General features: G+C 34.6%; 1 protein-coding gene across 2 annotated transcripts; it reads left to right on the top strand.

The window, feature by feature from the left end:
- The first annotated feature begins 22 nt into the window (after positions 1 to 22).
- UTP15 (UTP15 small subunit processome component) lies at positions 23 to 27,651 on the top strand. Of its 2 annotated transcripts, XM_023495825.2 has the most exons (14): positions 23 to 211; positions 610 to 685; positions 2,427 to 2,592; positions 2,990 to 3,082; positions 3,201 to 3,385; positions 5,145 to 5,323; positions 9,104 to 9,229; positions 10,531 to 10,666; positions 21,463 to 21,547; positions 24,083 to 24,232; positions 24,774 to 24,875; positions 25,038 to 25,171; positions 25,790 to 25,848; positions 26,274 to 27,651. In XM_023495825.2, the coding sequence occupies exons 3-14, from the start codon at positions 2,503 to 2,505 to the stop codon at positions 26,504 to 26,506; spliced, it is 1,572 nt and encodes a 523-aa protein (XP_023351593.1). In that variant the 5' UTR covers positions 23 to 211; positions 610 to 685; positions 2,427 to 2,502; the 3' UTR covers positions 26,507 to 27,651. The 2 variants fall into 2 exon arrangements, with proteins under 2 accessions (XP_023351593.1, XP_003759509.1); XM_003759461.4 differs by lacking the exon at positions 610 to 685.

Raw genomic sequence — 27,651 nt, 5'->3', positions numbered from 1 at the left:
ACGTCAGAGGTAGCGCCGGGTCGCGGCTGATGCTCATACTGCGCGACGGACCCGGAAGAGGACCCGGTCGCTAGATGACGACTCGTGGACCCGGGCTGCACGTGAATCTTATGGACTGAACTCTGGTTCGGATGCCTGGCGGCGTTCTCCCGAGCCGAAGGGCCCAGAGCAGCTCCCCCTGCGAGCAGAGGTGCCGCCGGCTCCGGAGGAGGTAAGGGAAGAGGCGGCCGGGGGAAGCTGGGTTCTGGCCCCTCGTTCCCCGCGCCCCGCGGGCCGGTGGCCTGTCTCTGCGCGAGCATCCGCACCGGCTTCGGCCTCATGGGATGACAGGGCCCTGCGTGGATCAAGGGGGCACAGTCTGGGGCCGGGTTTCCTGCGACACCGCTCGTGATAGGGCTGAACTTTTGCGTTCACTGCCTGTGGGCGATCTGGCTTGCTTAATCCGTTAGAGCTCCGGTACTTCTACTTGTGTATGCTCAGAATCGTGTTTTTAATGCATAATGAATAGGGTTACAGAGGAAAGCAAGTCTTACCATTCATTCCTCCACCTGTGTATGTATATATATATATGTCAATACTCTCAAGCTTCCCTCCCCCGTTATTTCTCAGATCCCGGGAAGAACCTCTTACCTGGACTTTTAAACACGTATCAAGCTCCATCCACTTCCGGCTGCTTCACTGTTAGGTGATGCCTTTTTTTTTTTTTTAATAATGGAAAACTTCCGCTTGGACTTTAAGCCTCTCCAGTGCTGAACCAAATTTCTTTCAGTTCCCATTGGAAGAGATGTGACGAGAAAGGATCTAAGCATTTTGTCTTTGGGTTTTCTAAACTTCAAATGAATATTGTAAACTTCAATTTTTTTATATATGAACACGTTTTCTAAAATTAATTGTGTAATTAGAGTGTTTCATTGATTCGTTACATTTATTGGCAAAAATGAGATTCATTAAGTAAATGATATTTGTTCACAAGGTAAATTGCTTCTTTGGTGCTTTTTGAGTTTGTCATCTTTGTCATTTGGTTTTACATAACATACTTTTGCTCAAACAATGCCTCTTTATAAAAAAGGAAAGAAATCAGTGGTTGGTACCGCATACAGGAATTAATTTAATGATTCTTGTTCTTGTAAACTTGGAAGAGAGAAAGTATTTTCCATAATATCCCTCTGTTGAATTGGAATGATCTTTTTTGATGCCTTTTTTGGATTTGTTTTTAAAGTCACATCTGTAATTCTTTAGTCTAAGAAGTTCTCACTGAGGAAACTTCCTTCACTAATGCAAATCTATCACTGGTCTACATTTTAGAGAATTGTTTGTAGACATTAAGAGGTTGTGTAATTTCTCGAATATCCCATGGTCAGTATGTATCAGAGGCCCCATCTCTAACCAGTTTTCTACTTCTCAGTTCTTTAGGCTTATTCTTAAAATCAAAATTTTAGGAGTCTTCCTAATATATTTTAATGAGGAAACTGTATGACTTAAATATTCTACTAAAATATTATTTTTTTTTTTTTATCTTGGGCAAATCAGTTTTGGTTCCAGTTACCTCATCTATAACTGAGGATAAATATAACACCTACCTCATATGTTGTGAGGATCAAATGAGAAAATGTACTTTGTAAAGCTTAAGGCATCAGAGAAACGAGTTTTATAGGGTAAAACAGAAACAAAAACTTTCAAGGTAGAATGTTGCTTTTGTTGTGTAGATTATCTGTTATCTTAATTGCTGACAATTGAATCAGTTTTATAGAATATATTGCACTGCATATACAAGCAGTTTTTACAAGGTTAAATCGTAAATTAAATGCTACCAGAGCCTCTCCAAAGCAGGACAGATAACTGAATAATCTTTTAAAATATATTTCCATTTAGCTCCCCCAGTTCTTGATCTGTATTGTTAGATCATTAGTAAACAAATTTTCTGGACCACTTTATTTCAGTCTTTTGAAAAAAGTCTTTACAGAGATGTGATTTAGCGTTTATACCCTTTTCCTTCTTAGAGTCGATAGGAGAATGCTCAGATTAACAGCATTTCTGTTTCATTTATAAGATCTCATTTGAAATTTTATGCCTTCTTTACAAATGAATATATATATATATATCTTGTTTATGAAAAAAAAAAAAAAACCTGCTGCCTCATTGTTCTTTTTGCCTTAGCTGCCAGAAAACGGACTCAAATTTATTTTGAAGAATTGTAACCTTCTGAACTCAGGCATTATAAAATAATGATTCTGCCTTTAGTTGGTTTCTTAAGTTTAGTACTCAAATGACTCACTTTATACTGTTTCATTATGTAAGTTGCCCTAAGGTTTTTTTAAAAAGCAGGAAGATAGACATGTTTTGGGGGGGTGGGGGGGAAGGAAGGGAAAGAGGAAGAGAGTGTTTATATATAAATATAAATAAAAATTATATTTTCTGTTTTTCAGAATCAAAGAGGAGACATTAAAAATATTAAAGGATTATTAACCTTTTTATAGGATAATAGTTCAACTGTAGGGAATAATGGCAGGTTATAAGCCTGTTGTTATTCAGACATTTCCCAAACTTGGTGAGAAAATAACTCAAGATACATTGTATTGGAAAAACTATAAAGTAAGTACCTGAGTTAATTAATTGAAAGTAATTTTTCCTTTATATTAATTTTTCCACTATACAATTTAATTTTGGTTTGAACTGTATGAAATTAGAATGTCTAAATAATCTAAAAATTACTCAAACTAATTTAGCAAATGATTTGATTAGGCTAATAATTTGATTGCCTCCTTATTTATGAATATTTTCTATTAATTGCTTAATGAAATTTCTAGAATCCTATCTTTGTGGTTAAATCATAGTCTCTTTACCTTTCTTCATTATAACATAAAAACATTTGTGATTTAAAAAAAGTTTTTGATCAGCCTTAGTTCTTAGAAATTGTTTGTAAGAAATGTATATAGAAGTTAATTCTTAATGCCAAAAGTAAACTAATATGACATTGTTTTTCATTTAGACTCCTGTTCAGATAAAGGAGTTTGGTGCAGTAACAAAAATAGACTTTTCTCCAGAGCTTCCCTATAATTATGCTGTTACAGCTTCTTCAAGGGTAAGACTTGACATTATTGAGTTTGGTGTTACATGATTTATCTTTTACTTTTAATTCATGTGCTTTGAGGTGAAAAAAATTAATGAAACTCTTGCTATATCTTTATTATTTGTGATAGGTTCATATTTACGGCCGATATTCCCAAGAACCAATAAAAACCTTTTCCCGCTTTAAGGACACAGCATATTGTGCCACCTATCGACAAGATGGTAGGCTTCTTGTTGCTGGCAGTGAAGATGGTGTTGTCCAACTTTTTGATGTGACTGGAAGGGCACCACTCAGACAATTTGATGGTCATTCAAAGTAAGAATTGCATCTAACTTCTATTGGTACATTTTTTTCAGTAGAATTCTCTGATCTATCTTCAGAGAAATTGATGGGCACTGAATTGCAGGTTTAGGTGTTGTGTAAAAACCCCACTGCCATGTTTTGAGGGTAGCCTGTGAGTAGGTTGGACTTTTGAGGAGGTTTTCAGTCAATAGTTTATTTAGTAGTAGATAGGTAATGCAAACCAGTGAGGAGTAATTAATTGGATCTCTATTAGGAAGCACCCTGTGTCTGACAATTATTTTTCCTCTTTTGTTGTTTGTATTTTTTTATATTTTACTTTTTATTCAACAAGAATATACTATGTTTATAGTGTGCTAACCATTGTTAAATGCTGAGGGGGATAGAGTTCAAAAAAGACCTGTTCCCTGCTCCTATGGAGTTGTCATTCTCCATATGAGAATCATATCAGCTGAAATCTGATGAAAATCAGCTGAAATCAGCTGAAAAATACAGATGATTTAAGCAAAATTCTATGTGAGGACTAAAGGGAAAAGTCATTAGTTACCATGAAGATCTAGAATTGCAGGAGAGGATCGTGTTCATATTTACTGCACGAATAGCTAGGAATCCATAGACAGAATGTGGACATTGGAAACACAGAATTTTATCTCATAGAATCAGGAAAGTTCAAAAAATAGCCCAGCTTGAAGCGGAGAGGAAGAGGAAGAGAGGATGAGTGCCCAATTAGGAAGAGCTTTGAATGCTAAATAAAAAAGAGTAAATTTTATCATTAGATAGAATGGGGGAGCAAGTGAAGTGTTTTAGACCATACCTATACATAAGAAAAGTTATTCTAGCAATGGCACAAAGGATAAATTACAGTATGGAGAATGCTATGACCTGTTAAGGTGCTAACACAATAATTGAGATAGGTGATTGACTACTAATGAAGCATATTTAAGATTAATTTAGTAGATCCTAAATTGAAGATATTAAATAAGACACGAAATACCTTTTTTTTTTTTATTAGATCTGTTGAAATTTACAAAGATACAGAAATATCTGTTATTTATTCCTGTTTGTAAGCTCCCTCCACACTGGAGGTAGATGTCAATCCATCTTTTCTCTAAAATATATTTGGTCTTGAGTTGTATAAGGCACATAGAATATGTCAGCTATAGAACTTGGATTTAGGTCTTGCTGACATCAAGCCCAGAATACTAGACTTTAATTATTCATGCTTCCTTTGCCTATGGAAATGTAAGTATATAATTAACGTCCCAAAAGTCTATACTTCTACTCACTGAAAATTTCAAATTTTTCTATAGTGCTCTAACTTTTTATGTATTTACTTTTTACAGTGCTTTCTTGGCTTTTTATGCTCTCTTTTATGATGTTATTTGTCATTAAATATCTTTCCTCCCTGTTAGTTTGCAAATTTCTTGCAATATAAATCTGTATTACTTCCTTGTATAAAAGCTCCCAGCAGTTTCCCTAAGTTTGTTGAATTGAATTAAACTGTCAGTTTACAGATATTGATTCATTAATCTCATGTCTTGTGACCCCCTAATCAAATGTGGAAATTTAAATTATCTAAACTGAATTGGGGCAACAGGCATTTTAACAGTCTTCACTTTTGCTCATTTCTCTTCTGATCCTACAGCTTTCTCACCTTCAGTTATCTCCTTTCTTTTTGGTATTTTTAGAGATAATGCAAATTGACCTTGTTAGAATGCTCCAGAAATAAAAATTCCTGTTTTAATTGTATGCTTTACCATTTCTTCTCTTTCAGAGCTGTTCATATGGTAGATTTTACAGCTGACAAATACCGCCTTGTCTCTGGAGCAGATGATTATACAACTAAGTTATGGGACATCCCAAATGCCACAGAAATTCTGTCCTTCAGTGAGCATACAGATTATGTGAGATGTGGTTGTGCTAGCAAACTCAATGCAGATCTCCTTGTAACAGGTATACTTAATATTTTTCTGAGGTAAATGATTTGACAATGGTGTACTTTTTGCTATTTGGGGGAGGGGACAATTTTTCCAATTTCATACTAGAATTGGCTTTGTTTCCTCTCCTTTTTGTGTGTTATTCTTTGCTCTACTTTTCCACCTGCCCTCATATTAATTGTTTTGGAGCCAGTGTGGTACAAAGGACTTTTTTGGACTTTAATTTCTTCATCTGTAAATCAAGGAGATTTATAGATAAATGGCCACTGAGGTTCCATGTGGCTGAAGGTCTGTAGTAAGCCTATAATGATAAGATAATGAGAGAGAGAGAGCGAGAGCGAGCGCGTGCGCGAGGGAGGGAGGGAGGGTGGGGGAGAAGAAAGAGTGAGTGTGTGTGTGTGTGTGTTTGTATGTGTACATACTGCCTTAAAAATTCTCATATTTGCCTTTTCTGTCCCTTGCAAAAGTAAATCAGTGTTATAGCAAGTCTTAATTTTATTCATTTTTTAATTTATATATTTTGTTATGAGATATTAGCTCTTAATAAACAACCCTCTTCCCATAATATGTTGCTGTTAAACATGATGTGGAGGGATAGCCAAGCATTCTTCATGTTATTTTCGATTTTTGTAGTTTATTGATCTTTAATAGAAAGGAAGGATGTGTGCTCTAATGCTATAATTTGGGTAGGTTCATTTAAATTTATCAGGCTGTGTGGTTTCCATATTAGTTAAGGGTCAAAAGAGTTACATTTTTGTGGCTGCTTCTAATCATCTTCAATTCTTTAGCAAATTGACATGGACTTTGAAGGCAGGAGCAATAGAAAATTTGTAACATGCATATATGTTGAACATGAGAATTTGAGAGTTGGAGGTAACAGGCAGAATTATCTCATGTAGGTCTTACTGGATACATGAGGAAGGGAAGACTCAGTGGGCAAGGGACTGGGCCTAGGGACACATGGGCAACAAACTTCCTGACTCCAAAGCCTCCTTTTCCACTGCACTGCCCATCTTCAGAGCACATTTAATGCTCAGCTGGGACACACAGATGTCATTGATGATCCTTCGTGCTGTTAACCATGCCTTGGAACTTAGTGAATTGTGAATTATTGTTTGTGGTTTTTTGTTTTTAAGACAGCCAGTGGGGATCTACCTGTCAAGACAAATTCAAGAGCTATATCAACACAATTACAAAACTTTTTTCACACATATAAAATCAGATCTAAACAATTGGAAAAAATATCGATTGTTCATGGCTAGGCTGAGCTAATGTAATTCAGCCTAAATTGGCCTCCTCATTCAATGCCATGCCATCAAACTGCCAAAACATTTTTATGGAATTAGAAAAAATAATAACAAGATTCATCTGGAAGTACTAAAAAGTCAAGAATATCGAGGGAATTAACAACAACAACAAAATACAAAGGATGATGGCTTAGCAGTACCAAATCCAAAATTATATTATAAAACAGTAGACATCAAAACCATTTGGTACTAAGAGTGGTGGATCAGTGGATCCACATGATTAAATACACATGACACAGTAATCAAGATCTATAGCAATCTAGTATTTGAAAAAACCCCAACCTCTAGCTTCTGGAATAAGAACTCAAATTTGATAAAAATTGCTGGGAAAACTGGAAAATAATATGTCAGAAATTCTGCATAGACCTACATTTTATTTATTTATTTTTTGTTATAGCTTTTTTTTTTTTTTTTTTTTTTACAAGATAAATGCATGGGTAATTTTTCAGCATTGACAATTGAAAAACCTTTTGTTCCAGTTTTTCCTCTCCTTCCTCTTCTCCCCTCCTCCAGATGGCAGATATACCAATACATGTTAAATATGTTAAAGTATATGTTAAATACAATACATCTATACGTATCCATAAGTTATTTTGCTGCACAAGAAGAATCGGACTTTGAAATAATGTACAATTAACCTGTGAAGGAAATAAAAATGCAAGTAGACAAAAACAGAGGGATTGGAAATGCTATGTAGTGGTTCACACTCATTTCCCAGAGTTCTTTAGCTGGTTCTATTCATTATTGAACAAATGGAACTGATGTGGTTCATCTTATTGCTGAAAAGAGCCACATCCATCAGAATTGATCATCATATAGTATTGCTGTTGAAGTATATAATGATCTCCTGGTCCTGTTCATTTCATTCATCATCAGTTCATGTAAGTCTCTCCAGGCCTTTCTGAAATTATCCTGCTGGTCATTTCTTACAGAACAATAATATTCCATAACATTCATACCACAATTTATTCAGCCATTCTCCAGCTTCTGGCCATCCACTCAGTTTCCAGTTTTTCGCCATTACAAAGAGGGCTGCCACAAACGTTTTTGCATACACAGGTCCCTTTCTCTTCTTTAAGAGCTCTTTGAGATATAAGCCCAGTAGTAACACTGCTGGATCAAAGGGTATGCACAATTTGATAATTTTTTGAGCATAGTTCCAAATCGCTCTCCAGAAAGGCTGGATGTATTCACAATTTCACCATCAGTGTATCAGTGATAGACCTACATTTAACACACCATACTAAAATAAGATCAAAATGGATAAATGATTTGGGCACAAAGGATTATACTATAAACAAATTAGGAGAACAAGGAATAATTTATCTATCAGATCTTTGAAGAAGGGAGGAATTTATGACCAAAAGAAGGAACTAGAGAATATTATGAAAGGTAAAATGGACAACTTTGATTACATTAAACTAAAAAGTTTTTGCACAAACAAAATCAACAGAAAAAAAGATTAAAAGGAAAGTAAAAAGCTGAGAAAAAAATTTCACAGTCAGTATTTCTGATAAAAGCCTTACTTCTAAAATATATAAAGAACTGTGTCAAATTTATAAGAATACAAGTCATTCCCAATTGATAAATGGTCAAAGGATAGGAACAATCTTCAGATAATTAAATTAAAGCCATCTATAGTCATATGAGAAAGTGGTATAAATCATTATTGATTAGAGAAATAAAAATTAAAACTACTCTGAGATACTATCTCACATCTCTCAGACTGGCTAAGATGACAGAAGAAGATAATGGTAAATGTTGGAGGGGATGTGGAAAAACTGGGATACTCGTGCATTGTGGGTAGAATTGTGAAATGATCTAACCATTCTGGAGAGCAATCTGAAATTATGCCCAAAGGGTTATAAAACTCAGCATACTCTTATGAGCTGGCAATACCACTACTGTGTCTGTATCCCAAGAAAATCATAAATGAGGGAAAACGATCCACATGTGCAAAAAATGTTTGTAACAGCTCTTTTTGTGGTGGCAAAGAATTGGAAAAAGAGTAGATGCTCATCAGTCGGGGAGTGGCTGAACAAGTTGTAGTATATGAAAGTAATGTAATATTGTTTTGTAAAAAATGATGAACAAGCTGATTTTAGAAAGGTCTGGAAAGATTTATATGAACTGATGCTGAATGAAACAAGCAGAACCAGGAATACATTATACACAATAACAGCAAAAATATGTGATCATCAACTATGAAAGACTTAGTTTTCCCCAATGGTTCCATAATCCAAGGCAATCCCAATAGTCTTTAGACAGAAAATGCCATCTGCATCTAGAAAAAGGACTAAGGAGATTAACAATACATGCTAAATTTGCTGCTACTTTTTTTTTGAATCTCTCCCATATTTTTTCTCTTTTGCTCTGATTTTTCTCTCCCAACATGATTCTTTAAGCAATGTGCACTAAAATCAAATAAATAAATTTAAAAAGGAAAAAAAAGGCAACCAAATCCATAAAAGCTTAAACTGATGTTTTAGGTTCATATGACCATACTGTGAAAATGTTTGATGCCCGAGTGAAGAAAAGTGTGCTGACTGTGGAGCATGGACAGCCTGTGGAGAGCGTTTTGCTCTTCCCGTCTGGAGGTCTTCTAGTATCTGCAGGTATCCATATTCAACTTTTTTTTTTTTTTTTAAAGAGATACTATATTGACTTTCATTGTCTATCTTGTATTTCCTTTCTGAATTGTAGATGATCATATAACAGACAGCATTTCCTTTTTTCATTTGAATAATTTGCATAACTTCATTGGTTATCTGAATATATATTTCAAATTGTTGAAAGAATAGGGGCAATTGAACAGATGTTAAATAAAAATTAGCCTAATTGTTATTATCTAAAAAAAAGAGTTATTCTTGACCTTACATTTTGAATTAAATAATTTGTTTTTTACACCTAAAACGTCTTACGAAGACCAGTTATTTTTAAGAAGAAATGCCTCAGCAGCTCTATTATTTCAATGCTTTTGTATCTCTCTCCAGTTCAGAGGGATTGCAGCAGATTTTTGGTCAGAACAAAAGGAAATCCAAGCTTCTGAGACTTGGATGTTCTGCATGGAGTCTGAGAAGAGTTTTGTTTACTCATTGTCTTTATTTAATCCAGCTGAACTTTTCAAAATGATGTTTCAAAATGATGATTTTATAATTAAGGGTCTTTTTCTTTTTGTTGAAAGTTAATTCAGTCTTGAAATACTGCAAACATGCACAGTGTGAACATGTAACAGTTACTTTCCATAAAGATAATTCCTGTATTTGCTATGGTACAACCTAAAGCTTAATGCTAAGCCAACCTAATGCTTAATAATTCACATGTATATGGAGCTTTTAGATTTAATATGGCTTCACAATGACCTAATTAAATAGGAAGTACAAGTAAATTGTTCCTGTTTTACAGAGAGAAAACTGAGAGGATGAATGTTTAGGATTATGGTATTTAGAAAATAGAGATTGCCTGATATAGAATACCCTCTCATTTTTACAAGCAAGAAAATAGAAGCCCAAAGTAGTAGTTATGACAGTTTAATAGTGTTCAGATTTCTAGTATTTTTTGGTTATATCATATATCCAGGGTTCTTCCCATGTCCTCCTAAAAATAGATATCCCTGAATTTTTTCCTTCTTTTTGTTGTGCTTCTGTGGAACAAATGCTTGAAATTAAGATTTCTAGAAAAGGCTTCAGATTGCTTGTTTACTGAGAAAAGAGATCCATGTGCAGTCTGGGTCTCCTGTGGTCATAATTCTGGTAAGGTTTATGGTTTTCATAACAAGTTTCAAATAATTTGAGTAACAAATGGGCTTTGAAATTGAAGGTCAAGAACAGTACTTCCTTGGATAATAACAGAGTATGAGTGATTTGTGTTTCTAAAACACTTTTGTATTTCATATTAACATATATTTGATTCCTAGGTGGTCGCTATGTTAAAGTCTGGGACATTCTAAAAGGAGGACAATTACTAGTATCTCTGAGAAATCATCATAAAACTGTCACATGCTTATGTTTAAGCAGCTCTGGACAAAGACTACTCTCTGGATCACTAGACAGGTCAGTTATCTTAATTTGGTCAGAGACTTGGATTTGTCTTGAATTAAGAAAAATACTATCCAGAGATGAGTGTACACGACTTAATTGCTTAATAAAATAGATGTGGTTCTCCCTTCAAGTTGGCTATAAAATAAATTACAGTTAATAATTATTTTTCACTGAATCCCATTCCCCCAAATTTAAATGTTGTGCTCTTTCAGTAATGAATAGTGTTTAGTGCTTTGTACTTTCCAAAGTACTTTCCTCACAATATTAGGTTTGTTTGAGCAAGTGGTTTCATTTCTACTGCACAAATAGGGAGATTGAGACTTAAAGAGGTTAATGATTTAAACCAAATTACAAGTAATTAGTATGTGAACGGTTTGTTGTTTGTATGTAAAGTGTTCCAAAAATCTTATAGATTTTTTAAAAACTTAAAAGCTTAAAATTTCAAGAAAACTTTGGATAACCTCTGCATAGGAATACAATTAATTTTATGTTTTTCTTTTATGTCCTGCAACTTTGCTGAATTCTTTAAATGTTTTTAAATTTAAATTTAAAAAATCAACAGAATATCTTTAGTGGGAACTTAATTTTTGTATCACTCTTTTTTCCTAACTTTGAAGAAATGATCTACTCAATAGATTGACTGAGGAAGCTGACTGAGGAAGCTCTCTCCTGCCTTTTTTTTTTTTTTTTTTTTTTTTTTTTAAATCACTGATTGCTCAGATAAATATATGGACTATTCTCATAGAGATTTTAGGGGGATGAGAAACTAGGTATATTGGCCAATGACGTGGTTGTTTCCTTGGTGTTCTTTTTTGATTTAAAAAAACTACAATTCATGATTTTTGGGGGTTGATTTTTAAAATATTTATTTAAAACAAATACAAAATAGGAAAAGAAAAAACAGAAAAAGAAAAAATTGCCTTGCATATAATAGAATATGAAAGTATTCAAAATATGAAACAAATTTCCATTTCAGGAAAGCCTATATAATAAATACTACATGTTGTGTTCAAAGCTGTCCAGCTTTGCTTTCTTAAAGGTTTTCTTTTGTTTTCTATTGTGCTTTTTTTATATTATTCTTTTTTTCCCCTTTTCCTCCAAGAAGTTACGAGAGGAGGGGGGTGCCTGCCTGTGTGTGTGTGAACACATACACACATCTTTAATCATACACATATACATCTATGTAAAGATGTACTAGGTTTGCCCTCTTTCTCTGAAGGTGGATGGCATCTTTCCTAAGTCCATGGATTTCCATAGTTTTCTGAATCCACCAAGTCATCGTTTCCTACACCATGGCAATATTCCAACATTATACTATCTAGTTATTTTAAATAATCTAAAACAATATTGATTAATATAATTGATATATAGTATAGTTTCCCCATTTTTCTCTTTTGATTAAATGTATCTTAGCTTTAATTTTGAGATCAATGATTATCCTCCATGCTTTTTTTTTTCCTAATAGATTTTATTCCTCATCATTTTTATTATATTTATTTCCTATCCCTGCTGATTCCTCTGCTTTATTTTTATCTGCTTCCTTGCCTTGCTGTTTCTTAACCCACTCACTATACCCCTTTTTTATCACCCCACAGACTTCTCTCCTATTCTTTCCCCTTATTCTTTTCTCTCCCTCTTTAAACTATTCTCACTAATCTACCCCTCTCATCCTATTTTCTCCTCATATCTTTATATGTTTAGAAGACTTTTATATTCTTCTTAGGTATATGTGTGTTGTTCTCTCTTTAACTCATTCCTTATGTGAGTAGGATTCCAGAACCTACCAGCCCCTCTACCCTACCTAATTCCGTGTTTGTATTTGGCTTTCACATCTCATTTGTATAAGATAATTACTCTTTACCTTTTCCTAAATCACATCACATTCAGGTTTACCTCAATCTTTCTTTCAAACTAATTTGTTACTAATGAGAATTTTAGATATAGGGTTTACATTTCCACGTATAAAAACTGAATCCCTTGAAATTAGTCTTTTGATGTTTACCTTATATTTCTCTTGGATAGTATGTCAAATTTTCTATTAAGTTCAGATCCTGAAAGTCTGACAATTCATTGAATGAACATTTTCTTTTTTTTTCAGGATTATACTTAACTTTGCTGCATATGACTTTTCCCAGCCAAAATACTAGTTTTTTTTTGCTCTTCAATATATAGTATTTTAAGACTTGCAGATTTTTAATGTAGCCACTATTAGGTTTTTTGTGATTTTAACTGTGGCTTCACCATAGTTGATTTTTTTTTCTTGTTGTTTGTGACATATTCTCCTTGATCTCATTTTGAAATTTGGCTATGATGTTCCTGTAGATTTTCCTTGCAGGATCTCTTTCAGGTAGTGATTGGTGATTTTTTTTTTTTTCTATGTCGACTTTCTCTCTTGTTCTAACATTTCAGGACAATTTTATTTTTTTGCCTTATATCAAGATTCACTTTTTGACTGTTCAGGTAGTCTAATTATTCTAATGTTTTTTCTTCTTGATCTGTTTGCCAGATCGGTTTTTCTTATGTCTCATGTTCTCTTCTATTTTTTCATTCTTTATATATATTATTTTTTGGTCTCTTATGACTTCTCTGGTTTCGCCTTCCTTTATTTCTTAAGATTCTGGATCTCTTTCTAGTTGGTAGATTTTCTTTTCATAATCTTGTTTTTCTTAGATTTTTTTAAAATAGAATCTCTGGGGTTCTCTAAGTATACCATCATATCATCTGCAAAGAGTGATATTTCCTTTAATCTCTTTCTCAACTCTTATTGCTGAAGCTAGCATTTCTAATACAATATTGAATAGTAATGGCAATAGTGGGCAACCTTGTTTCATTCCTGATCTTACTGGGAATGGTTCCAGTTTATCCCCATTACATATGATGCTTGCTGATGATTTTAAATAGATGCTCCTGACTATTTTAAGGAAAACTCCATTTATTTCTATACTCTCAAGTGTTTTTATTAGGAATGGGTGTTGGATTTTATCAAATGCTTTTTCTGCATCTATTGAAATGATCATATGGTTTTTGTTAATTTGGTTATTGATATAGTCAATTATGCTAAAAGTTTTCCTAATATTGAATCAGCCCTGCATTCCTGGTATATATCCTACTTGGTCATGGTATATTATCCTGAGGATGGTTTTCTGTAATCTTTTTGCTAATATTTTATTTAAGATTTTTGCATCAATATTAGGGAGATTGTCTATACTTTTCTTTCTGTTTTCAACCTACCTGGTTTAGGTATCAATACCATGTCTGTGTCATAAAAGGAATTTGGTAGGATTCCTTCAATCCCTATTTTTTCAAATAGTTTATATAGCATTGGAGTTAATTGTTCTTTAAATATTTGGTAGAATTCACATATAAATCCATCTGCTCCTGGGGATTTTTTCTTAGGGAGTTGATTAATAGCTTGTTCTATTTCTTTTTCTAAAATGGGACTGTTTAGTCTATTTACTTCTTCCTCTGTTAATCTGGGCAAGCTATATTTTTGAAGGTATTCTTCCATTTCATTTAAGTTATCGAATTTATTGGCATAAAGTTGGGCAAAGTAACTCCTAATTATTGTTCTAATTTCCTCTTCATTAGTGGTGAGTTCTCCCTTTTCATTTTTAAGACTAACAATTTGATTTTCCTTTCTCTTTTTTTAAATCAAATTTACTAAGGGTTTATCTGTTTTGTTGGTTTTTTCATAAAACCAACTTTTAGTTTTATTTATTAATTCAATAGTTTTTTTTACTTTCAATTTTATTAATCTTTCCCTTTATTTTTAGAATTTCAAGTTTAGTGTTTGACTGGGGTTTTTAATTTGTTCCTTTTCTAGCTTTTTTAGTTGCAAGCCCAATTCATTGACCTTCTCTTTCTCTGTTTTATGCAAGTAGGCCTCTAGAGATATAAAATTTCCCCTTATTACTACTTTGGCTGCATCCCACACATTTTGGTAAGACATCTCATTATTGTAATTTTCTTGGGTGAAATTATTAATTATGTCTATGATTTGCTATTTTACCCAATCATTCTTTAGGAAGAGATTATTTAATTTCTAATTATTTTTTGGTCTATTTTCCCCTGGCTTTTTATTGAATGTAATTTTCATTGCATCATGATCTGAAAAGGATACATTTACTATTTCTGCCTTTCTGCATTTGAATTTGAGGGTTTTAATGTCCTAATATATTGTATAGGTTCCATGAACTGCTGAGAAGAAAGTGTACTCCTTTCTCTCTCCATTTAGTTTTCTCCAAGGATCTATCATACCTAACTTTTCTAGTATTCTATTTACCTCTTTGACTTCTTTCTTATTTATTTTGTGGTTTCATTTATCTAATTCTGAGAGAGCAAAGTTGAGATCTCCCACTATTACAGTTTTGCTGTATATTTCTTCTTGCAGCTATCTTAATTCCTCTTTTAGGAAGTTAGATGCTATACCACTTGGTGCATGTATGTTTAATATTGATATTGCTTCCTTATCTATGCTACCCTTTAGCAAGATTTAGTTTCCTTCTTTATCTTTTAATTAGATCAATTTTTGCTTTTGCTTGATCTGAGATCAGGATGGCTACCCCTGCTTTTTTGACTTCCTGAAGCATAGTAGATTCTGCTCCAGTTTTTACCTTTACTCTGTATGTATCTCCGTGCTTCAAGTGTGTTTCCTGTAAACAACATATTGTAGGATTCTGGCTTTTAATCCAGTTTGCTATCCACCTCCCCTTTGTGGGGGAGTTTACCCCATTCACATTTATGATTAAAATTACCAATTCTGTATTACTTGCCATCTTGTTAACCCCTGCTTATGCTTTTCTCCTTTCCTTCCCCCTTACTCTCCTCCCCAGTATTAAACTTGTGAGCGCCACTTGCTTCTCACAGCCCTTCCTTTTTAATATCCCTCCCCTCCTCTTTAGAGTTCCTCCCCCTATCTTACTCTTTTCCCTCACAGTTTCTGTATTCCCTTCCGCTTAGCTTATTCCTTCCCTTTTCACTTTTCCCCTCTCACTTTTCAATGAGGCAGGAGAAGTTTCACTGTAAATCAGATATGTCTAATATTTTTCTCTTTAAGCCAATTCTTATGGCAGTAAGATACACACTATGTTCATCCCCCTCCCTTCTTTCCCTCAGATATAAAAGGTTTCCTTTGCCTCTACGTGAGATGTAGTACCCGCACTTTACCCTTTTTCTGGTACAATTTCCTTTCCACCTCTAGTTTCTTTTTTATATTATAACTGTAAAACCAAATTATGCATGTGTTCTTTATGAATATTCATAACAAATATAGTTCCCAAGATTTCTTTTTATCTTTTTATGTTTCTCTTGAATCCTGTATTTGGAGATCAAACTTTTTTAGTTCCACTTTTTTTGTCAGAAATAGATGAAATTCACCTTCCATCTTCTTCCCTGGAAAAAAATGCTCATTTTGGCTGGGTAATATTCTTGGTTGCATGCCAAGTTCCTTAGCCCTTCAGAATATCAGATTCCAGGCCCTTTGATCCTTTAACGTTGGATGCTGCTAGATCTGAGTGATCCTTATTGTGGCTCCTTGGTATTTGAATTGTTTTTTTCTTTTTCCTTGTATTTTTTCCTTGGTTTGATAGTTCTGGAATTTAGCCACAATATTTCTTGGAGTTTTGATTTTGGGATCTCTTTCAGTAGGTGACCGATGAATTCTTTCAATGTCTATTTTACATTCTGTTTCTATAACATCTGGGCAGTTCTCTTTGATGATTTTCTGGAAAATAGTGTCTAGGATCTTTTTTTCATTATAATTTTCAGGAATTTCAATAATTGTTTTGTTTTTTTTTTCTAATTTACCCTTAATCTCTCTAATTTGATTATTAAAGTCTTTTTTGAGTTCTGTGAATTCTTTTTGGGCAGATAACCATTTAATGTTACTCTTTGGAGTAGGAAAGAATTTTTTTTTTTTTTTTTTTTTTAACTTCATTTTCTTCCTCTGGAGATGAATCTATTCCCATAGTAATGTTTTATGATTGGGTTCTTCCTCCTTTGCCTGCTCTTTTTTTTCTTTCTTTTTTTTTTTTTTTTTTTTTGGTAGTTTATTATTGGTGTAATCACTAATTCCAGTCCTGGGATAGGAGGGATGGTGTTTTTGGCTTCAGCTTTCTTAAGTTCTCCCCTCTGGCTTAGAAACTGAACCCTATATACTCCACCCTCCTATATAAATGCCCTCAGCCAGCAGCCATCCTGCTCCGCTGTTTCTGTACTCCCCAGGCATGGGCTGATTCCTTTTCACCCAGGATCACATCTGGGCAGCACAGCTGAGTCTCTTTATGAGCAGAGGTTCCATCAATCTTCCTGGACTCAGACCCCTAATTCCCCACTGTCTGGGAAGTGAAAATTCTTATGGCTGGGGTTGAAGTTACCTCCCAAGCATCTAGCCCAAGGGCTGTAGGCTTGCTGTTTCAGTAGAACTAGCTGGGAGGTGTTTGCGCTTTTCCAGAGTTCTTAGGATCTTCTCCCTTTGTCTCAGGAGGACCACTGTTCTGCCCCAGCTCTTAATTATTTTTACTTCTCTACATTTCCCTGGAAGCACAATTTTGTTTTATTTGTGGGGGAAATCTGGAGAGCTTGGAATTTTTTGACCTATTCTACCTTCTTCTTAGAATCCTCTCCTTTTGAGGTAGTTTTTAAAGAATTTGGGAATCTTTCAAAAATTGCTCTTAAGTACTTTTACAATTTTGTCTTTTTTCATGTATTTGGCCAAAGTGTCTTGAAGTGTGTTTGCTTCTTCTCCTGGTATATAGGTACTGAAGTGAAAAGAGTCAAAATGTGCTTCCATTACTATTGAGAAAAGTACATCTCTGTAAAAAGGAACAATTTCAATAGGTTTTCTAATTTTCTAGTCCTTTTCTTTGTATCTTTAGCCTCCAGGAGATTCCTGATGTTTCATAGGAAAAAATCCTGAGTTTTTAAAGGTTATCAGCAGAGCAACAAGTTCCCTTCAGGTTAGAAAGTATATTCTTAGCAGCATAATGTCTATTTGAAGACTTGCTTTTTAAGTTTGGAGAGGATCCTTGAATTCCTCATGGGTGATGAATTCTTTGGCTATTGCAACCTATAAAGTAAAGAAAATGACAACATGGCTTTTGGTCCAATGATCCCTTTTTTCTGCATTGATAATGGCAGTAAAAGGATCAGAAAGTAATACAAATCACAAATTTTCATTCAATTGGTAGTCTAATGTGAAATTCTTGTCTGGAGGACATACTCCTGGAGAAACTGAATCATTAATCTTGACATTCTCAATAGTTACAAGGATGCCAAAAAAGTGGAGAAACAACTTAGCCAGAAAACACTTGTTTTTGCCAAAACAGAGCATGATGGCAGCCAAGGGTAACATTGGCTTAGGATATAAACTGGAATGTAAAATCTTAGAGTGGGATGGTGGAAAATTATGAGCAATATCATCACGTAAAAGAGCAAGGAGAAGTAGAGGAAAACAAGTTTTATGGAAAGCTTGGTGAATGAGGCTAGAAGAACAAGGCTAACAAACTGATGAAAAATTGAAAAGGTCTGTCAGGATTTCTGTAACAGTTCTCTCTCTCTGTCAGTGAAGTTTTCCACATTTGAACTATTAACATCACAATTTTTAGAGTGCTGTATGAAGACATAGAAATAACGCTAAAGAAAATAAAGATGAATAAAGTCAACTATCCATAGAGAACACAGGTTCCCATTGGAGGTGGTGCTGTTTTGAGGATAATGAGGAATTAATTTTCAAGATCTCTGAAAGAGAGGATGATACTTTATTTTTAGGAAAAGATTCAGACTTTACTGTCCCAAAAAGCAACTTTAAAAAATTTTTTAAATTAAACTTGAGTTCTTATTTTCCCATACCTGTAATCCCAGTGCCTTTGACGAAAGTATATAAAAGGAGTGGACAACTTTTGCAGGTGAAATACTATGGCAGAATATACTTATGCAGTTGCAGAGTTGGAAAGCTATAGCACACGTAAGATCCTATTGTATATTTTGTTGACCATAACAAAAATTTCTTTTGATGTTGTGCAACAAAATTTTCTCCCACATGTCTCTGGTGCTTATCTTAAAATCATAAAACTGGGGGAAAAAAAAAAAAAGAAAACTCAGAATAGTATAACCAACCAATTGTAAATACTGAGGCAAGACATAAAACAGAGCCATGTTTGTTTGACATAAGTATTTGCCCTGCGCATGTCTTGGAGGACATCCAACACAGAATCTCTAAAGAAGAATGATTCCCTGTAGAAGAGGAATGTATTCCTCCTATTTGGGAATAATACTGTTCAGGTTGTATCATTCCCAGAACATTGCAGAGCCTTCTGAATAAGCATTCTCATTCAAAAACCTTTTCTCTAAATTTTCCATACAGGAAAAAAGTAGATGATGTAGGCTAGTAGCTATCTCTTGGTTCTCCATCCATTTGGATGGGTGTTCTGTAAAAGCTCTATGTGTGTCTTGGATACTACAGAGAAATAATGGTCTCAGAATCAAATAGGAAATGAAGACTAACTGCATATGGGACATTGCATGTTGCCATTAATGATCTCAAGCTTGCCTCTGAAACAAAAAGCCTTCCTTTTAGTACCAGTATTCTTCCATTGCTGCTCTGTGGTTGTAAATGGGGGGACCCGAGAGGAAATGATGGCAGTTAAGCCAAAGGACAGTGGAATGCTGCATGGTGTGTATGAGTAGATGATGCCATCTTGTCAGTGGAGAGTTGGTGTGAGTGATGTCAGAAATGTGGTTGGGTAATAAGAGGCTGGGATAGCTGATGGCCAGCATTACTGTGTGCCTCACTGGGACCCTAACCTGTGAACTCGGGATACTGCAATCATGTGCCAGGGGAACCCCTAGGGAATGATTTCAGGAGAGTGAGAAGGCATGGGGGAATGAGTTGTAGTTGGCACCGCTGGAAGGACTCATATCCATGTCACTGAGATCACCTGTTCATTGAACTGCCTTTCCCTTTGTTCAGATTCACTGCATCTCTTAGACTTTTTTTTTTTGGGGGGGTGTACTTTTTTTTGTTGTTGTTGTTCCTTTGCTTTCATATCCTTGGTGAAAATTATAGTGGTCTTTGGGCTGTGAGCCATGGAACATTGTTGGCAGACTTTCACATTTTTTTAGTTCTTGAAATATTCATATTTTCAGAGATGTCAGCTTGCCCAATGCATACTTCCAGTGATAAATGGATGTCTATGAACTTTTTTCCTCTTTTCATCTGGGAAACTGAAAATTGGCTTTTTAAAGGGTCATCACTCTTATAGCTTATTAAAGGTTGCCATCTTGAAAGTTTAAAGTCTTAAATATGTAGTTTCGCCCTTTTTGAGCTTTGTTCTTGCTAGGAATCCTGTAACCTCACAAAACACATTGATTTTTAGTCCCAGAAAATTTTTTTTATTCCTATTATAGTTTCCATTTTAGATAAACTCTGATAACTATTATTTGAAGATTCCTTGTGTGTGAGACCTTTTGATGTCTCTTATTTTACTATTATCCCTTCTTGTGTTATAGCTCCGAGATGGGGTTTGCTGTATTGATATACTTCTAGCATGAGTAAATCTACCATAGCAGTTTATAGCCTCCATAATCTGTGTTCCCTTTTTGTAAGCATTATTTCTATTTATAATAATAATTGTAAATTTCCTTGTATTTGTCTGAGTCTTTAGTTGATGCTGAAGTATTGGTATTCAGCATTTGTTATATCTGTTATTTTATTTTGATATATGAATCAAATCTAGAATCAAACAAGAAAATTAAACTAGGCAGTCTTGAAGGTTTTTTAGTTTTAGGTCTTATAAAACTGATAATAATTAACTGGTGTAGATTTTTGCCAATGTTTATCTTCTAATTCCTGTGTTTATTTAGCTGGTGCCTGGATCTTCATTAGGGATTATTCATATTTCATAACAATGTCTTTTGAATTTTATTTTTTTAATATGGGCACATGGCCAACATGTTGAAGTGATCTAAGAAGAAGGATGAATTTTCAGATCCTAGACTCAGTATTCTTTGCATATTATCTTGTATGCTTGTTGGAGGGGCTTTAGTATGTTCTAGAGGATATGAGTCCTGGAAGGAGCAAAAGGAATCTCCTCAGTCACACTGCAACTCCAGCTTGCTGTCTTGCATTTTGACACAGAGCTTACTTAGCAATTTCAATTTGGCAGTCTCAGTGAGGCACAACCTGCAATAGAATTGCCTCCTGTTTTGTTCTGTTAGGTAGGTTATAACCTTAGAAGTATTCTTGCAATCTAGAAACATGCCGAAGCTCTTTGCATCTTTAAAAAAAAAAAAAAGTGAGTTGTGAGAATCAGTGTGGGCTTGGTAAAGAGAGCTTGAATAGAAAAAAGTTACCCAGATTCTGATTTTTGTGTTTTTCTGGCTGTTTTCCTGATCAAGACCTTATTTTCCCCCATCTATAAAATAATTATAATAATACTGGCACTTCTTAACTTGGAAAGTTGTGAAGAAATCATTTTGTAGATCTTAAACTATGATGCCAGTGTTAGTTTTTTTTTTTGGGGGGGGGGAGCTAAAAATCAGATAGTCATGCTACCACAGAAGTCATTAAGTATTCTATCCTTTGGAATAGTCACATTTAAAAGTTAATTAAAACCCTATTTTTCATGACCTGCAATTAAACATTTAATAAATTGGGGAGCTCCATGATTAATTTTTTTACATAATTAAAATCACTCTTCATATCTTTAATTTTTACTAAATAGATTTTTATGCTTATATATTTGTTTTCTTAAACATCATGCATTTTATACTTCTAAGAACAGTTGTAACTAAGTTTCTCTTTTTATTAGGAAGGTGAAAGTGTACAGCACGACTTCCTACAAAGTAGTGCACAGTTTTGATTATGCAGCATCAATTTTAAGCTTGGCATTGGCAGTAAGTATCTGTGCAGGGTTCCTTTTGGCGTTTCTTTCTTAAAGCTGTCCTTTAACCATTTTAGGCAGATCAGAAAAATAACTTTTTGGGTTTGTAATTTAGTCTGAAGAATTTCCCTCCTTTCTCTTGCCTCCAGTGTTTGAGAGTATCTAGAATATATTATTTTGGTTTATGTGATAACTTAATATAATGGATGTGAGGCAGCTAGTGAAAACAGTCTCAGACACCAGCTGTGTGACCCTGAGCAAATCACTTAATCTTGTTTGCCTCAGTTTCCCCATCTGTAAAGAGAGCTGGAGAAGTAAATGGCAAACTACTCTAGTATCTTTTCTAAGAAAACCCCAAATGAAATGACTCAAAAACAATAATATAGTATGTGCCAAGATACCAGAGACAAAAACTGGAAAGAAAAAAAATTTTAAGCACATCCAGTCCAATAAGCATTTATTAAGTGCTTCCTGCATGCATGTTCCTTCTGTGCTAGGTACTGGGAATACAAAGACACAAAGTGAAACAGCCCCCTTTCCTCAGCTTATAGTTTAGTGAAGAGAAATAACATGTATACCTGTTGTATTGCAGAGTAGGTAAGGTAATTTTTGGGAATCAGGAAACGGCTGCATGAAGAAAGAGATAGTATGGAAGGCTTGAGAAAAGAAGTTTTGAATAGCTCCTGTGCTAAGTCATAAAGAGAGGTAATTAAAAGAATTGCTTTAATCCTAAAAGAGAATCTAGTTGAGATAAGATAAATGTGTCATCGATTCATTCAGCATGAGTAAGTGATTTTCTCCAGCTCTGTTTGGTAGTACATAAATAAGAGCTGAAGAGGTAGATAAGGTGAGACTTTGGCAAGGCACCAGCAGCAGTGGGATAGGAGAACGGGTTTCAGGAGAAGAGGAAAGTGTAATGTTGAAGTGGTCATCTAAAGGGTTGTAATCAGGAAAGATAGGAGATGGAGTCAGCCAAGAGGTGAAGGCCTGAGAAAGTTTTGAGAGCTGGAGAGATTGAAGATCACTGTTAGGACAGAATGATTTTAGAAAGAGTTATCAACAATAAATGTTTCCTGCCTTCAAGGATCTTGAATTCTCATGGAGAAAGATATGACATAAAATACTGCAAAATGCTCTGAAAGAAGGGAAAGAGAAGGTACTATGGCACAAAGAAACTCCAGAGAGGAATGTAGATGGGACTGACCCCTGAGGTACTTTCCTTAAAATGGAGGTTCTAGGTGGGTCACAGAGCTGGCACGTCTATCCAATGTGAAGTCCAGGGGCAGAATGACCTTCCAGGGGTAGTGGCAGCTGTAGTATAATCAAGAAGGAATGGAGAGTCAGGAGGGGAGTCTAGGGAGACATAGGAATGATGGGATGTTATGACTGGATAAAGGAGTTTTGGGTGGTCATGAATGTGGATATGGAATAGTTGTGGGGGATAGCAAAATCAAGGGCATGATTGTTCCCCGTGTGTACAAAGTAAGAGTGGGGTAAGAGGTTATTTAAATTGGATATATTGAAGAACTAGGAAGTTTGGATGTATGTTTCAGTCTTCTAATATTAAAGTGGAAGTTAGGGTATGAGGAAGATGATATTTCTTGAGAACTTCTTAAGATACTGAACTAGCTAATGACTATCAGTTGCTGGATATTTGGATACAGTAAAAACCCCAAAATAGGAGGAGCTGCTGAGTGATAGTATAGAGCCTGGGAATAGCCCAGTTCTTCTTCTAGGACCAATTTGTTAGGGCTGATGAAAAGTTGAATCCAGTGCTGAAAAGGATGGCCAGAATCCAGTGTTTTCAGCCCCCAAGTGGAGTGTAAAACTAAAGAACAAATTGATTTCCTCCAGTACAGAAAATACAATATAAAAGTATCTGCTTCCTGTTGATGGTATTTTCTCTTCAACTTAAACACATTATTTCTCCTCTTTATGGCATTTAGAATTACTGGTTTATTTAGAAATACCTCATAGTATTTCTGTGATCTCAGTCTTGTTCCTAGTGTTCATTATACTCATCTGTAAAGTGAGGAGGTTGTTAATTGCTTGATAAAATAGCCTTTAAGGTGCCTTCCAGCTCCTGATTTGTGATCTTACGATTTGGGAAAGATTGTAGAAGAGTAGAATCACTTCATCAGCTTTTTCTGTAGTCAAAGTCAAGTGTGAGGATTTAAGAAGAGTCAGTAGTTTGAAGGAGAAATAAAGATATTTTATGATTCTTCCAAGATGCTGTTAGATGTTGTTAACTGTATTCATATATCTTACCCAGTTTTTTAGTGAAGCTATATGAATGAATTTGATCTATTTACCATATGTGTTCACCACAAAGGTTATGCTGATAGTAAAATGAAGTCCTTATTCTTTTCTACTCTCTTGGTTTACATTTTTGCTTACTCTGATATACTGCTAGACTATCAGAATCTAGACTATAAGCAGCAGTAATTAACCCTATAAAGCCTATTTATGATAAAAGGGAAGTATCTGATTGTTACATAATAGCATTTTGGTTCACTAGTACTTACCATCATTTAAAAATTCATTTCAGCGTGAAGATGAGACTATAGTTGTAGGAATGACTAATGGAGTGCTAAACGTTAAACATCGGAAACCTGAAGCAAAGAAGGATCCTTTTCCAAGGAGACGAAGGCCTGCATATAGAACTTTTGTTAGAGGAAAAAATTACATGAAAAAACAGGTATTTCAGAGGAGAAAAATAGAGTAAATCCTTATTTTCTTTATTTTCAACATAAAATGTGGTCTCAGACACTTAACACTTCCTAGTTGTGTGACCCTGGCAAGTCACTTAACCCCAATTGCCTCAGCCAAAAAAAAAAAAAAGAATGTACTTATTAAAGAATGGCCAAACCAGTTCCTAAAGAAAGTTATTAGAAAGCATCAGTTCTTTAAAATATAGATAATAATGGGGATTTGATAAGAGGGTAATACTTTTACAGTGTTCCAAAAGTAAAGAGAATTGATATTTAAAGTAATCATTTCTTTATAAGTTTATTATGTATTCATAGGTATGTATACACATATACACATGTATACTTTACAACAATTATAACTTCTTGGAATTCATTTTTTGAATATTGATTTAATAATTTTTCTCATGAATATTTACAATTTCCCTTCCCCCTCCCTGCTTCTGTGGAAAATGATAATGAAAAAAATCACGTACAGAATGAAAAGAAAGATTTTGATTTTTTTTTCCTGTTTAAAATTTGTCTTTCTAGGATGATGTTTTGATTAGTAGACCATTAAAGACATACTTAAAGACTTATGACAGAGATTTGAAAAGCTTTCAGGTTTCCAAAGCTCTTGATAGAGTATTTCAGGTAAGCAACATTTTTTTTCCTTTGTAATTGTTTTATTTTGGGGTATCATTACCAGAATTCAAAAACATAGGAGAAAAGCCTTTTTAAAAGGTTTCATAATCTTTAATGACTTTGATCTTGGAGTGTACTGTATTGTCTACTCACATTGACTTTTTTCTTTAGCCCAGATTCAGAGTCAAACAGCCCGAAGTTACAGTTGCTGTCATTCAGGAGTTAAATAGAAGAGGAACACTTTCGAATGCCCTTGCAGGGAGGGATGAGAAACAACTTAGCATTATTCTTAGTTTCTTAATAAGGTATGCTTTGTAGTCCCTAAAACTATAGTCTTTTGAAGCTGAAAATCTTATTTCTAATTTATAGAAATTATTAAAAGAGTGAGGAGCTATGGTGTAGTATATAAAGAGGTGGCCTTGAAGCCAGGAAGATCTGAATTCAAGTCCCACTTCTGATCTACACTTCTGGATAAACCCTGGGCACCCTGTTCTGGACACCTCTGTAACACAGTAAAATGCAAAGAATGTGCCAACTTACATTGGGAAAAAGTGTTTCCTCATCATGTGGAATGGAAATTCCATATACCAGTGAAATTAAGGTCTAGGTCCCTTTTCCTTTTAATAACTCGCACATCTATACTGTATTAAGCTTCACACAATGCTTTCCTCCCACTAGTTCCATGAGATTGATAGAAGAAGTACTAATTCCCTTCTCTTCTCTTCCCCATTAAACGAATGGGGAAACTACTGAAGAGATTAAACTTTTAATGGCATACAGTCATAGCTAAGATGGGTCCCAACTAGGGCTTCTAATTTACAATCCAGTGTGCTTCAAACTTTGATTTTTATAGATTTGGTATAACAAAAAGGTGAAGACTTCCTAATTCTTAGTTCTGGTAAACCAACTTTTTCACTTTGTAGGCATCTGGCTGAGCCAAGATTTGCCCCTGTTCTGATCATTGTTGCTGAAATGGTTATTGGTAAGTTGTAAGGATTTTTTGTTTTGTTTTGTTTTGTTTTTAGAGTATAGAGTCTTGAAATTTAAGCATTTCAGTACATATGGTTGTGGAAATGCTAAAATTGAATTTCAAATTCAATTCATATATGATTGATTAAAAAATCAAACTTATCAACAATAATTGACGTTATATAGCACTTTATTAAAAATGTTTTCATATATTATATCATTTCATCCCTTACGAGGGACATGACTGTAATGTTAGATCATTGTGCAAATTGTTTTTCTGCCTCTAAGTTTACACCAAAAAAAGGACAAAGTAACTATTAAAAAGTAGGAAATGAAGTGGTATTTTGTCATATGCTACAGTGCAAATTCTACTATCTATAAAAATGTATCTTCTCTTATAATAGGAATAAAGTTCTAATGGCTGTGTTTTTCCCCCAGACATTTACCTACCCGTGATTGGACAGTCATCAGTAATTGACAAACAGTTTTTGGTTCTTCAAGAGCTTGTAGAAAAGGAGATTAGTTACCAAGGACAACTATTAGAAGCTTTGGGGATGATGGACATGCTTTTTGCTACCATGATAAGAAAAGAAAGCACTTCTGTGTTCGACAGTAAACCCAATGGTGTTTCTAGGGAACAGGAACAAGATACAAGCAGCATGCCTGTTTGATGTCTTGGTTGGTGAACAATACCAACCTTTAAATGAACTTTAGCCTATTCAGTATTGGAAGGGGAACTGTTCAGTGAGTGACTCCCTGTGGATAACTTTGTACAAGAAAGAACTCATCAAAACATTTTCCAAGAGAGACTGAAATAATGATGTTTGGAAAATAAACATCTCCTTAAAATGTGGTTTTTGATGAAGTGATTTTGTTTCTACATTTTGAATATTTTTATAAAATCTTCAGATTGGTGATGATTTTGCTTATCTGGCTCTTACTGTACTGGCCGCAGTTCATTAGAATGAGCTGATGTTTTGATTCAGCAAACGTTCTACATCAGAATCTGGGACAGGGAATAAATAGCATTCAGAGAAGATCATGTTTCTACTAGAAAGGAGAAGCTCTCTGGACAATGCCTCCATTCTGAGATTAAGATAAGAATTTTTTTCTTTTGTAGCAGCAAAACTGATTTCCTACTTTGCCAGCTCTAGAGAGGGCACGTGGCATCCTCAATGTCCTATCAGACTAGCTGTCCCATTCTCTGTAGCTATTAGCTATGGTAGAACTGTAGCTTTCCTAAGACACTGGGATCTACACCAATCTTGCCTCAACATGGAGAGAACAGTTTACACTTTGCCAATATGATTGAATGTGTTAACATTCAGTACCTAGAAATGATTACATTTGTACCTGAATGTTTCATTAATTTTTCTGGGTAAGGGAATACCATCACCTTTAGGAGTTTCTTTATAATAAGGAAGTTCTCCTGTCAGATTTCTAGTCTTTTTAGTCTCTGAACCTGACTTTTCTTTAGTCATAGTCTCAGAGGATAGCCTTTTGATGTTTCTCTTCTGACTACCCTCCAGATACTTGAATGTTATTAATTTTACCCCTTGTCTTTTTTTTTTTTTTTTTAAGGGCGTGGGGAGGGAATTAAATAGTTCTTTCATACTCAAAGCCTATCTTTTCTTAAAAGAGATTTTGATGTAAGTATATGAATGCAATAGTATTAGGATGCCATAAGAAATGGAGAAAAGGATTGTCAGGAAAGTAGACTTTTAAGAACTGATAAGTAAAGTGAGCAGAACTGGGAAACAGTTTAATGACCATATTAGAGGGGGGAAAAAAAAAACTGATCAATGACAAATTTAAT

This window comes from Sarcophilus harrisii, chromosome 1, assembly GCF_902635505.1.
Source record: "Sarcophilus harrisii chromosome 1, mSarHar1.11, whole genome shotgun sequence".
Lineage (NCBI taxonomy): Eukaryota > Metazoa > Chordata > Mammalia > Dasyuromorphia > Dasyuridae > Sarcophilus > Sarcophilus harrisii.
This window is presented reverse-complemented; position numbering and strand designations above follow the sequence as displayed.

Coding starts and splice junctions, on each gene's coding strand:
- UTP15 (XM_003759461.4), top strand. CDS start 2,503: ATGGCAGGTTATAAGCCTGTTGTTATTCAGACATTTCCCAAACTTGGT. Junction 24,233..24,773: donor AAAATTACATGAAAAAACAG/GTATTTCAGAGG, acceptor TTGTCTTTCTAG/GATGATGTTTTGATTAGTAG. Junction 24,876..25,037: donor CTCTTGATAGAGTATTTCAG/GTAAGCAACATT, acceptor TTTTTTCTTTAG/CCCAGATTCAGAGTCAAACA.